Raw genomic sequence first — 12,393 nt, forward strand, 5'->3', positions numbered from 1 at the left:
GCACAGGGGCCAGACCAGACCCTGCCTCTGGACAGAGCAGAGGTGAGTTAAAGCCAATGAAGACCTGAGGTCATTCTACAAATGCCTTCTAAATCAGTAGTTCTCACGCTTTGAAGAATATTTACAAGCTCGCAGCATGGCACAAAGTGACGCACTGCTTGTACTGTACATCTGCTATTTTTGTATAGCCAACGCTTATAATCGAAAATGACACAGATGCTTTCCCGGTTTTAAACACTGTCGGAGTGTACAATGTTCTGCAATGAACTTGTTAAAGCAGTCTGTAGGACACATGCTCAGAAAGACAATACATATAATAATGAGGCAACACAAGAATTCAGAGTTTGGAACTATGAGGATTTTACTCAAGTAAGGAGCCAAGACTTACATGACCTGTTCATGCATGGAAACCCCAGTCTGACTCTCAGAGTAACATAGGATCACAGCCTTTATATCTTTCACTCCCAAAACAGCCAGCCCCCAACATAGCTTCAAGACTTGAGCCTATCAGTCCAACAAATTGGACAGTAACAGAGTGAGACAAACAGCACCACAGGGGTGTGACAGATGAGATAATCTCAGAGGAAATGACTTAGACAAACTCACAGCAGGAAACAAAACAGAACCGAATATTCTATACTCTATAGTAACAGATTAATTATAATGACAATGAACCTCATTTATGGTCTCTGTCAGCTGGAAATGTCCAAAACTGTTACTTTTCAGGATTCAAATGCAAAAGTAGCAAGCGCCACATTTGAGCTGTAGATCTGCTCCTTTTGATGCTTTTGTGTGACCTTGTAGTACGATCAACTAGGACATTCAATTATGAAAATACGCAAAAGAAATAGATTATTATGGAGAGGTTTCTACTCGACATCGACGACATACTAGGGCGACCGATGCCTGTTGGAACGCATACCGCTCCAGGTATGTACAGTATGTAATGCCTGTACATGGTACACGTTGTCAGAGTACAGTACCCGTTAACTTAATATACTTGGAGTCCGTTCTATGATGTCAGTACAATGACATCATATTGATGACATCACAGGGATGGACACTGAGACACGCTGTCGGGCAGAAACCTCTTATCTTCATATTCTAACTGTTTGTTAACATACTTCATCACGCTACAGCGTCACACAAAAGCATCAACAGTTTGATTTTGTAGATTGGAATCCAAATAAATAAATACAGTTTTGGACATAATATGAGGTCTACACCATAATAGAATGTAGAGTGGGATACAACTTGTTGAACACAAGCCTTTTGTGGACACTTGAAACCTAGCATCCATATTAAAGGTGGTTACATTAGCCAAAAAACAACCTCACATCGCGCATCGCAACACATTGTGTTGTGATCTTGTAGATTTGCGATTTTTGGCAATGAGAAAGTTTTAAGTGTGAAAGTGGTTAACTTCCATCTTCCTCTCATCTGCAGCCATGGGTCAAGCACAGTCCCTGGACAGCCTGTCCGACCAGGGGCAGACGACACAACCTGATGCCGGAACCCAGAGCCCTCCCCTGGGCCAGCATGGCAGCCCCAAGTCCCCGAGCATGGAGGCGAAGCCCCGGGGGCAGTTATGGAGGGACGGCGATGGGGGAATCGTGCCGGACTGGCACGAGAAGGAGGCGGTCTCGCAGACCGTTTGGTACGACGCCGGCAATGACCCCGAAAACGTAGGCCTGCAGGAGCAGACGAGCGGCCAGTGCTCCGCGCTGCTGGACGTTAACGCTCAGCACGGTTTGTCATCGGCTGTCGGTCATCCCCGTGCTTCTGGAACGCCGCCACAGCTGTCACATGGGCCCGGCACACAAAGACAGGAAGTTCACAGAACACAGCGGCGGGGGGAAGAAAGACTGGAGAAGGAGGAGGAGGAGGAAGGGGGAGGAGAGGACAGGCGGGAAGGAGGGCCGAGCAGAGAGGTCGAGGGAAGCAGAGAGGCATGCGGTAACGGCAGCGTGAGCAGGGCCAGCAGCAACAGAGAGAGCGGAGAGGCCGAAGAGAGAGAAGAGGAGATTGGGGACGAGAAGGGAGGGAGTGAAGAGAGAGGAGAGGGCAGGAGGAAAAGGAGGAGAAAGAGGGGGAAGAAGGGAGCCAGGCTGAGCTCCAGCTCCAGTGTGGAGTCACAGAACCAGATAGACACACAGATCCTCACTGAGACGGAGAGAGAGAGACAGGCTGAGGGAGGAGGAGGGGGAGGGGGAGGGCCTCAAGTGAGACAGACAGACACCGAGGCTAAAACAGGAAGTGTTGAGTCCCCGGCTCCCAGCAGCACTGAGTCAGTGTTGAGAAAGGAAGCTGACGCGTGCGGCATGCATCTGCCCAGCCAGACGGAGGGCAGGGACTCTCCTGGACTCGCTTGCAGCCTTTCAATCGCAGGCGCTGCACCAGAGGTTGATCAAGCTGGCAACGGAGGAATGGAAAGTACAGGAATTGTGTTCGCAGAAGTGTCAGAATCGGAGGAATTACCACATGACGATGCCATGGAAGCCGTGGAATGGCAGGACAGCATCAAGCCTGCGGAATTGGGAACATTGAGAAGTCATACGGAATCCATCCGTTTAACAGAATCCGAGGATTTTACTGTAGCCGATGAAAAACCGACGCAGATGGAGGCTACTGGCTATCAGGAGGAACTTTCTCTAAATTTTTTTGCTCGCGGCGAATGCACGGAAGGTGGGAACCTCACTGAACTTCCAGAATGTCCTATAGTTTTCAAATTGGAACCTGTAGATTCTATGGAGCCTACGACGTCAGCAAGGACTGTTGGATCTGTACTTGAGACTGTGGATTACGGGGAACGTCCTGAATGTAACACAACTGTGAGCCCCGTCAACCCCGTGCGACCTATGGAACACGTGGAATGTGCGGGATCTGCACTGCGAATGAGAGATGTGGAAGCAGTGGACGGCCTACTGTTTGAGGCCACAACGGATGCTTCGCCGATGATTCAAAAACAGGAAGGAAGCGCCGCTACGAGTGGAAGGGAATACCCAGAGCATTGTTCGGCCGGCGGGTCGCTCAGCGCCGCCCGGAGCGAGGGGGACGCGAGCGAGGGAAAGCAACAACCAGGCGGAGAGAGTGAGGTGGGAATGAGAGAGGGAGCTTGGGAGGGGAAACAACATGAAGAAAACAAATGGATGGAGAAGGAGAAAGGGGAGGAATTACCTGTCATAGACACGGAGGAACGTGAGACAGGGAGAGGAGAGGAAATGGGTAAGGAGTTGAACTGCACAGAGGTCGAGAAAGAACGGCGCTACACCGAAGAGCTAGCTGCCACATCAGTGGCCGTAGTGACCGTAGCCATAGCATCAGCTATCGCTAACCTAGAGCTGGCTAACTTGTTCGCGGGCAGTCTCTCTGATAACAACCCTGACAAAGCGATAGCACAGTCAGTCACAGAGCAAGCCAGCGTCCCACCTCTGGCGAACAGCCAACAGGTTGACACCAAGGTACCAGCCGAGACAATGAACGGGTTTACAAATGAGTCACATGCTGGACTAATGTATCCTGACGCTGGGCAGGTTGTTGAATCTGATATTGCGATGTTGACGTGGTCAGGCAGAGAAGAGACAGCAACACTGAGACAGCATTCTGATAGCGTAACGCTGCCACACAGCGACACACCAGACACAGGGGACAATGCTCTGCCATCGCAGAAGGAAAGCCAGCTTCTAGCATGGTCAGACTCACCTACACCAGCTGGTGTCACAGAGCAGGCCAGTCATGCTGAATTGTCAACGAAATCGTACATTGTGTTGTTGACACAGTCTGACACCGAGGTAATTAATCCTGTAATAACTCCACAAGACCAACTCTCAGCATGTTCAAATAGTGAACTAGGCAGAGAGGCAGGCGCCTTAGCACAGGCTACCATCACACCTTTAACACGTGACGCGGTCACAGCCGAGCCAGGCGGCCACGATGGCACAGTGCAGGGAGACGATAACCCGCAGCCTTGCCCCGTGGTAGACACGGGACAGGACCTGCCGACCAATCAGACAGCTGGAGAGCGTAGTGCTGACGCCATGGCGTCCAGCACCAAGATGGAGACAGAGGACCGAGGAGAAAGGGCCGAGGATGGGCTAGGATCACTGCTAGAGAAGAACCACAGTCACACACAGTCAGAAGTAGAAGGTAACTGCACCTCTGCGTCCGACATTACTACTGAGAGCGAGCTGGGTGATGATCAGGTGCACGGGGCAGACCACGTAGACGTTCACGACTCCGTCGGCAAAGGTGAAATGATGAGAAATGACGTGGAAGAGTGGCGTGCCGGTGTCGTCCACTGTGAGTCCGAGAAGGAGTGTAAAGGTGACCCGCACCCACCGGCGCGCAAATGGAGTGAGAGCAACTTTGTTGGCGATTTTGCACACGGCGATATTGAACCGTCCCAGCCACTAGCGGGAACGGGGCTTGTCGTTGGCGATTCTGTGGAGATTGGTAGCAGCGGTGGAGAGTTCCACGCCAGTCCTGTGGACAGAATGGACGCTATGTCCCCAGGCCTGCAGACACACTCGATGACTGTGGATGCAGTGGACGCTGTGTCCCCAGGCCTGCAGAGTCCTGTGGACAGTATGGACGCCATGTCCCCAGGCCTGCAGAGTCCTGTGGACAGTATGGACGCCATGTCCCCAGGCCTGCAGAGTCCTGTGGACAGTATGGACGCCATGTCCCCAGGCCTGCAGAGTCCTGTGGACAGTATGGACGCTATGTCCCCAGGCCTGCAGAGTCCTGTGGACAGTATGGACGCCATGTCCCCAGGCCTGCAGACACACTCGTTGACTGTGGATGCAGTGGACGGCTGGAAGGAGAGAGAGAGAGCCAGAGCCAAGCAGGAGGAGCAGGACGGAAGCAAGGAAGGTAACTGGTTTATTAGATCAATTAAAGCCCTAATCAGCCCTAATGTCTCTCTCTACTGCATGCCTCTGTGTGTGTGTCTCTCTTTATCTATTCACACTCTGTTTTACATTGTAAAGTACTTGAGTGTTAATTCAATGCTGAGAGCTTAAGAATGGATTCTTGTGGGTCATTTTCGTATACTCTTTACTTCTAGATTTCACTGCCCTCTCACTGACATACATGTACAGTATACAGTATATGCATTATTTGGTTCTCTTGAAAAGATAATAAAAGGTCCTATACCAAGTCAACAGGTGCAGACTCAAAGGTATAACCTACAGCGATGTATTGCGACAATAATGTGTAGGCTAATTGTATTTACACTGCTCACGAAAACGGCATCGTTGCTGTCAGGAAGAAACCTTGCAAATGTGTTTCTTTCGTAAATGGATGCCCTAGTTCATCAAACAAGAGTACCACTCAAAAGTAGTGAAAAAAGCTTGCATTTTCACTATTTCTGAAGATTTCCGCTCCGTTTCCTGAAAAAGTAACGGGTTGTGGAGATATGAGGTTTCCGTCCCGACAGCTAGCATGCTAAAAAAAAAAAATCAAGGGAACAAAGTGTTCCCTGAACTTATTTTGGCAGTATATCTACGGAAGCAGGAATGGCATAAAAGCCATAAAAATAGCCGCTGAGCAAAGCCTCGGTGGGGTCATTTGACAGAAACACAATGGCTTTGTATTGTCCCTCTGTGTGCTGTGATATTTACTGACCCTTCTAGTCCCAGTTGGCCCCAGAGCTGCACTCTTTGATAATCTGATGATTGTTCACTCCCAATCAATGAGGGGAAACCATGGGCCCTGCGGGATAAACTCATTAAGACCATAATAATGATTGTGTGTGTGTGTGTGTGTGTGTGTGTGTGTGTGTGTGTCTGTGTGTGTGTGTCTGTGTGTGTGTGTCTGTGTGTCTGTGTGTGCGTGTGTGCGTGTGTGTGCGTGTTTCAGTAGCATTTTAAGCTACTCTTACTCTACAGGAGTATTTACACATTTCAATACTTTTACTTCTATTACACTACATCTCAGGGGCAAATATTGTACTTTTTACTCCACTACAATTGTTTGAAAACTTCAGTTACTATAGTTACTTTTTGAATTATTATTACAAAACATGCATTAGCCACTTCAACCTTATGTAAAAATAGACAATGTACAAGCTCAAGTGACGCTTTGTGAGCTTGTACATCGGCTATTTTCAAAGATGTTATACATGATTACTTGTGAAACAGCACATTCTGCATAATGAGTAGTACTTTTAAGTAAATGTTAATGGCATGCCAATACTTTAGTAATTTTACTCAAGTACAATTTGATTACCGGACTTTTAGTGTTTTAGTGATTCTACATTGCAGTATTGATACTTAATAAATAGCACTAGTGTGTGTGTGCGAGCGCATGTGAGAGAGAGAGAGAGCGAGTGTCTATTTTGCTGAATATCCTCGGGCATTGCCATTTGCTCTTTATGTGTGCACGTGAGTGTGTGTCAGTTATGTTGACTTAACTCCAGTGTTTGTTTGGGGCACGGTATCCAGGCAACATTATGTCATCAAGACTTACAGTAGACGGTGAACTAGAGGCAGACTGAGAAATGGTGTGTGTGTGTGTGTGTGTGTGTGTGTGTGTGTGTGTGCGTGTGCGTGTGTGTGTGAACTGTATGTACAGTATCATATCGCTGTTGTCGGGCAGAAACCTCTTGTCTCCATATTCAATAGTTTTTTTGTTTTTTTGTAAATTAACACCCTACTTGACTATGACGGGAATAGCAGGTCCACAAGCTTGTGTTTTGAGTTTGTAGATCTCTTACTGGTAACAGTTTTTATTTTTTATTTAGACATATGAGGTTTCCACCCAACGGAGACGATATGTGTCATGTGTTGGGAAGGTGTGTGTGTGTGTGGGGGGGGGGGGGATGTGACGTTTAAATGCTTAACCAACCATGCATGTACACACTAAACAATCACTGTCCATTTCGGAATTAGTAATAATAAGTCATTTACTATATTTTTGATAATTATTTATAATTGTATATCACCTGGGGCGTATCCTCCATGATGTATCCCAAGGGTGATCAAGTCTGACTTACGTCCCAGTAGCTACCCTCGATCAGTCCCATTAGGGAAAGACCAGGCCCAAGCTGTTGCTCCGGAACTAGACAATGGTCTTCAAGCCTTTAAACGCAGATCTCATAGACATCTCCTGACCACCCCTCACACTGACTGTTTAGCTGTAGAGAACCATTTGATTGGCCAATGGATATGTATCTTATCTTACTTGGCTATTGTTCACAATTGCATCCAAAAAGAAAAAAATTATAATAATATAACTACTGTGCCGGGACTGGGAGGTAGATCAATCTGGAAGGACTAGGCTCTGTGGGTTGACTCCTGTCCGGGCCCCTCCTACGTATGTCTCACCAGGTCCACTCCTAGAATAACTATAACGTAAAAAACATTGCATGGATGCACCTGGGACGTATCCTCAGTGATGTATCCCAATGTCAACGGGGTTTCGGGGCTCTCGAACATCATACCCCTCACTCAGGTGACCCAGCCGGGGCGATCAAGTCCCGACTTGCGTCCCAGTACCTACCCTCGATCAGTCCCATTAGGGAAAGACCAGGGCCACACAATCCGTTTCTCTGGATCTACTATGTCGTCGGGACTGGTAACTTATACTAGACTCTAGCAGTGTTACACTCGCTATCATTTTTTCACGTCAAGGACCCTCACATTCATACTGTATGTATGTGGCCGTGGATAGTTGGATACCCATCTCAAAACATTTTGGCCAGGGACCCCCAGAACTACATACTGTATCAAGAAAAAACAGTGCCTCACGATATCTGCTGTTTATGAGTAGCCAAAATATAACATATGGTTAAAGTGGTTAAAATTATTGTGATGCTATATTAACACATAACCGCTTTAAGTGGTTGAGGGGGAAACAGCATTGCATTATCTACCTATAAAAGCCCCTTTTTAATGTGGTTTGGACTTGCTGTGCTCCGAAACGTCAGTGGATCCTAGGAAACCGCAGTTCAGTGGAAAACATGTCCAGAAAGACAGATGACTATTTCACTTCATTTAGACCCTGTTTCACGGTTTCACCTTGTAGGCTGTAAATGACGTGGTTGGCTTTGTCCGCTGTGTTCAAGCACTGACTTCAGTTGTTGCGACATACGTGCACAAACAGTGTTGACACTGGTGCTGTGTCCAACACTCGTGATATGCACTGCAGCTGTGCTAATTTGTATGACGTCTACGCTACGGCTAACCACGTTTAACCGCTAACACTCTTAAGTGTACATACTTGGAAAAAGGCAAACAGATACTCCCCCCCCCTTTGTTATACAACGTGAACAGTAATCAAATGTATCGTTACCACTAATGTCTCGTCAACGGCCTGTTCAAGAATCGGAATTCCTGGAGTAAGGCGAGAAGAGTCCGGGATGCAATATTTAAATGTCTCCCTACATACAGTGGCCTATAACGAGTGCATCAGACTGCTGCTCAAAGCCCCAAGATGCTGTAGTGGCAATGTTTGTGGAAATCAATGTACCCACTTGCCCTGCTGTCATGTGTTATGAAACCTGATGTATCGATTTATGTGCAGGTTAACAGACTCTGTGAACAGCATCATTGTAGCACTTACTAATCCTGCTAAGAGCTCTGTTAGGCTGTCATCTACGCTATGGAGCCACTGGAGCTCAAGCCTGTATGTACAGAGATACAGTAAGGTTGATGCCTACCTATGTCTCCCTTGTTTGTTTGTGCTTTGTTTATTTATAGGTTGTTTACAAAATGCCAGGCCTATACAGTCTTTAACAGAAATAAATGAAATGTAAAAGATTCCCATGAGGCACACAATTATATTCACAATTTCACCGGCCAATACTATATATTGGCCGGTAGTGTTTTTACCAGCTGCTGTGTAACAGCTGAGCTGGTCTATGATCCATCACTTTGGCTTTCACGTACTAGCAAGCTATCTTCCTCATTGGCTGACATATTGCCTGCCTCGTTTCTAGGCAACCAGACACTTTTTACATCTAGTTTTCTTTCTTTATTTTTTACAAAGGCTATTTGTCACAGTAGTACGGCCGGTGCAGTGAATTTATTGTTCTGAATGTCCGACCAATCAGAGACGCTCTTTATGTAAACACACTTGCATCATTGCCTTCACTGCCTTTTGTAATCAACAGAATATATCTTTGTCAAAGTATTTGTCACTCAAACCAGTTCACAGAAGCTCTGCTGTGCACTTGTCATCTTTAGCAGGCTAACGCCCACAAGCTACTATGACAGTTATTTAGATTAGTGTGAGACAAGTCGAAGAAGAGATCAGGTATGGCAACAAAAAAAAGCTAGATTTGCGCCTCATTTTTCAAAACAATATAATCCTTGCTTACAAAAAGTATGTTTTGGGTTGATTAAATTACATTTGCGGTAGCTGTTAAAACTCATTGACCGCCATGTAGTGGCGACTCAGAGTGGCGCAGAGCGCCACACATATAACTCAATGGGCGAGGCTCTTACATTGAAAGCCGCTTTGGCCAGAAACTCAGTCAGGAAGTAAAATCCCCTATTTTATCAAACTAATCGATTTAATTGTTTAAAAAGGTTTGAATAAAGGTTTTTATCATGACTTTTCTACTAGGCAGAGACAACAGTCAGAGAAGAGCGCATCGATTTGTTGCTGTTATCGATTTCTGGTATTGATTCTGAATCAATAATTACATTTATGCCCCAGGCAATTGGGCAACCGTTAGTCAAAGGCTGCACGTCACCTCCAGCTACAGTATCCCATCTGACAACACAAATCAGTCTATAGTTTTAACCATATGTGTTCATCATGTTTTGGTCGAGATCATGGATTTCACAATGCCATGCCAGACTTTCCGGTCCTTAATCGCCATCCCCAGTTCCTGCTTACTGATGCATGTGTCCCTACTAGCGATGACATCAGGGAACGACAGTTTTCTACCTCTGGTCTGCTTTGAAGCAGGATTCCAGAGAAGAAAGGAAGATAATACCTCATGATCAGCTCTGTAGCAGTGGCCAGCAAACTGTGTTCTTCTGGATCGGACTAGTGAAGAAACACGGGGCAGGTTGGCGTATATTAGAGAAGTCAATGGATGGTTCTTCCAAGAGAGATTTTGTGCTCTCATTAGAAGGCGGGTGTAAGTGCCATCCAGCCGTTTCTCTAATTTCTTTGAAAGTGTCCATGTCTCTGAGCCGTGTTACATTTACAACTTAATTGTTCATTTAGACCAGCAGATATAGAAGCTCAAAACATGGGGCACGATGGCACAGTCGGTATCGCTGTCGCCTCACAGCAGAAAAAAAATGTGTTACAAAAAATAAAAACATTTGTGGGATAGTCGGGTATCGTCAGGTTTCCACCTGACGATATGTGACCAACATGCGAATGCATAGTACAGTATAGCCAGCATCAATCAGACAAACGAAAACAAAACAAAAAAAGGTGAAAAGAAGGAATAAGGGTGAGGTGGAGTCTGTAGAGGTGAGTCTTCAGGCTCTGTGGTTAAAAGAGGACAACCTCTTGAAGTCATTAAACATCCACAAACTGTGTCGTTCACCACTGTGTGTGCAACCACACATCCCCCCCCAGAACCTCCACCTCTCTAAGTGGTAAACAACACATAGCTTACTCATCATGGGGTTACCCATCGGTTCACCTTTTGAAGTCTTTCAACAACTGCCATGTTCACCACATATTATGTGTGTAACCAGTGCCAACCACACATTCATCCACTCCTGTCCCTTTGCAATAAAAGTTCCAAATGACTCCCAATGAACCATCGCATGTACATTATACTCGTTCATACAAGGTTTCTGCCCGACAGCGACAATATTCTCTTCATTCAGACATTAATCTTTATCAGTCATTATTAGAACAACTATGCCAAATGCCTTGCTCATGTCATGAGTATAGAAGCAACCCGAAAAGGTGTTATGTCTAATACAGCTTGCGGTAGGATTTGGGGAAGAAGAAAAGGATTCACAACCGTTTAAAATACCCATAATGTAAATCATCCTTAAAATGCTAACTAGGCAATCTTGAGAAGGTTGGAAAACAATTAAGGCAACACGTGTGTGCAGTGTGTGCACTGTGCACGAAGGCAGCGTGCACGATTGGGCTCACAACTGGTTCAGCCCAGATGATGAAATCCAATCTTGCCCAATCAGGCCCGTGACCCTAATTGAGTTTGACACCCCTGGCCCGGTATTTGTCTTATTACAGAAGTATGTGTGCGAGTGTGTGTGTCTGTGTGCGTGTGTGAGAGAGAGCACTCATGTCTTACCTGTTTGTGAATGTCTTAATAACACAAACGGTCTGTTGATTTCCTGTTTTTTTCCTCTTTCATGTATAAAGAAAGCTTGTTCCATCTCCCTGTTCTGCCAGTGCTGTTTCATGTGCTTTGTTACTGTGTTTCATGTCCTCTGTAGGAGTGTGTACTCAGCAGTGGTATAAAGTAACATATTTACTCAAGTACTGTACTTAAGTACCATTTTGAGATATTTTCAATTTTCAATACTTTTACTTCTACTCCACTACATTGCAGAGGCAAATATTGTACTTTTACTCCACTACAATTATATGAAAACTTTAGTTACTAGTTACTTTGTAAATATTGATTATCATTACAAAACATACATTAACCACTTCAGCCCTATATACATTTCGGCCATTTGAAAATAGCCGATCTACAATATCACAATGAGTGTCGCGATGCGACAGATTGTGAGCTTGTAGATGTAGATGTAGATGTAATGTTTTCAAATCCATTTAATACATTTGAAAACTTGTGAAATGGGACATTCTGCATAATGTGTACTCTCTACTTTAGTACACTTCGATGCCAATACTTGTTTCTACATTGCCGTATTACTTTTACTTAAGTGAGATATGTGAGTAGTTTTTAACCTAGGTGTTCTCTCTCTCGCCTCAGACCCAGACAGAAGCACAGCCTTGAGACAGTGTCCTCCTCACCAGACTGACAGCCTCCTGGAGGTATGTACAAATAACAACATTTACTTCTTGTTCTGATATTTGCCAAGTTCACGTGCACATACTGTACCTGAAATGTGTCCTCTGTATGTTTTGGGGCTTCTGTGACTTCATTTGGAAAGTACAGTTAAGAGTGACAGGAAATGGAGAGAGACAGGGATTGGAACTACCGGTATTCTACAATCTCCGAATGCTCTATATCCATAGAGTCTGGAACTACACAGGACGTCAGCATCTGTTTGTCACATATTTTTTCAAATTATCTTTACATTCTATATCATTTTTTTTCCATTTCTGCTGAGCAACAAGCTATATGCTTCGATGATTTTGATTTATATTAGGATACATTTGCGCGACTGTACAGCCAAAACGGAAGTGGGGAGGAGACGCCACTTCCGCTTTATCGCTTGATCATCAACAGAGCTTCCGTGCTCCAGACTGTATGACACG

General features: G+C 45.6%; 2 protein-coding genes across 7 annotated transcripts in view; both read left to right on the forward strand.

Annotated features, from left to right (window-relative positions):
* Window positions 1-51, forward strand: part of LOC310857176 (A-kinase anchor protein 13) — a gene marked incomplete at its 3' end in the record, with an annotated part of 77,323 nt that extends 77,272 nt beyond the window's left edge. The window contains exon 10 of the mRNA XM_083762787.1: window positions 7-51. Coding sequence (XP_083618913.1) covers window positions 7-51 — 45 coding nt within the window. The remainder of the gene's footprint in view (window positions 1-6) is intronic.
* LOC310856914 (uncharacterized protein) overlaps window positions 7-12,393 on the forward strand; it is a 94,944-nt gene continuing 82,557 nt past the window's right edge. For all 6 annotated transcript variants that reach the window (XM_083762449.1, XM_083762450.1, XM_083762452.1 and 3 more), the window contains exons 1-3: window positions 7-42; window positions 1,447-4,872; window positions 11,885-11,946. In XM_083762449.1, the coding sequence (XP_083618575.1) occupies window positions 1,449-4,872; window positions 11,885-11,946 (3,486 nt within the window). In that variant the 5' untranslated portion in view covers window positions 7-42; window positions 1,447-1,448. The remainder of the gene's footprint in view (window positions 43-1,446; window positions 4,873-11,884; window positions 11,947-12,393) is intronic.

This window comes from Protomyctophum parallelum (genome assembly GCF_964188405.1).
Source record: "Protomyctophum parallelum genome assembly, chromosome: 4".
Taxonomy (NCBI): Eukaryota; Metazoa; Chordata; class Actinopteri; order Myctophiformes; family Myctophidae; genus Protomyctophum; species Protomyctophum parallelum.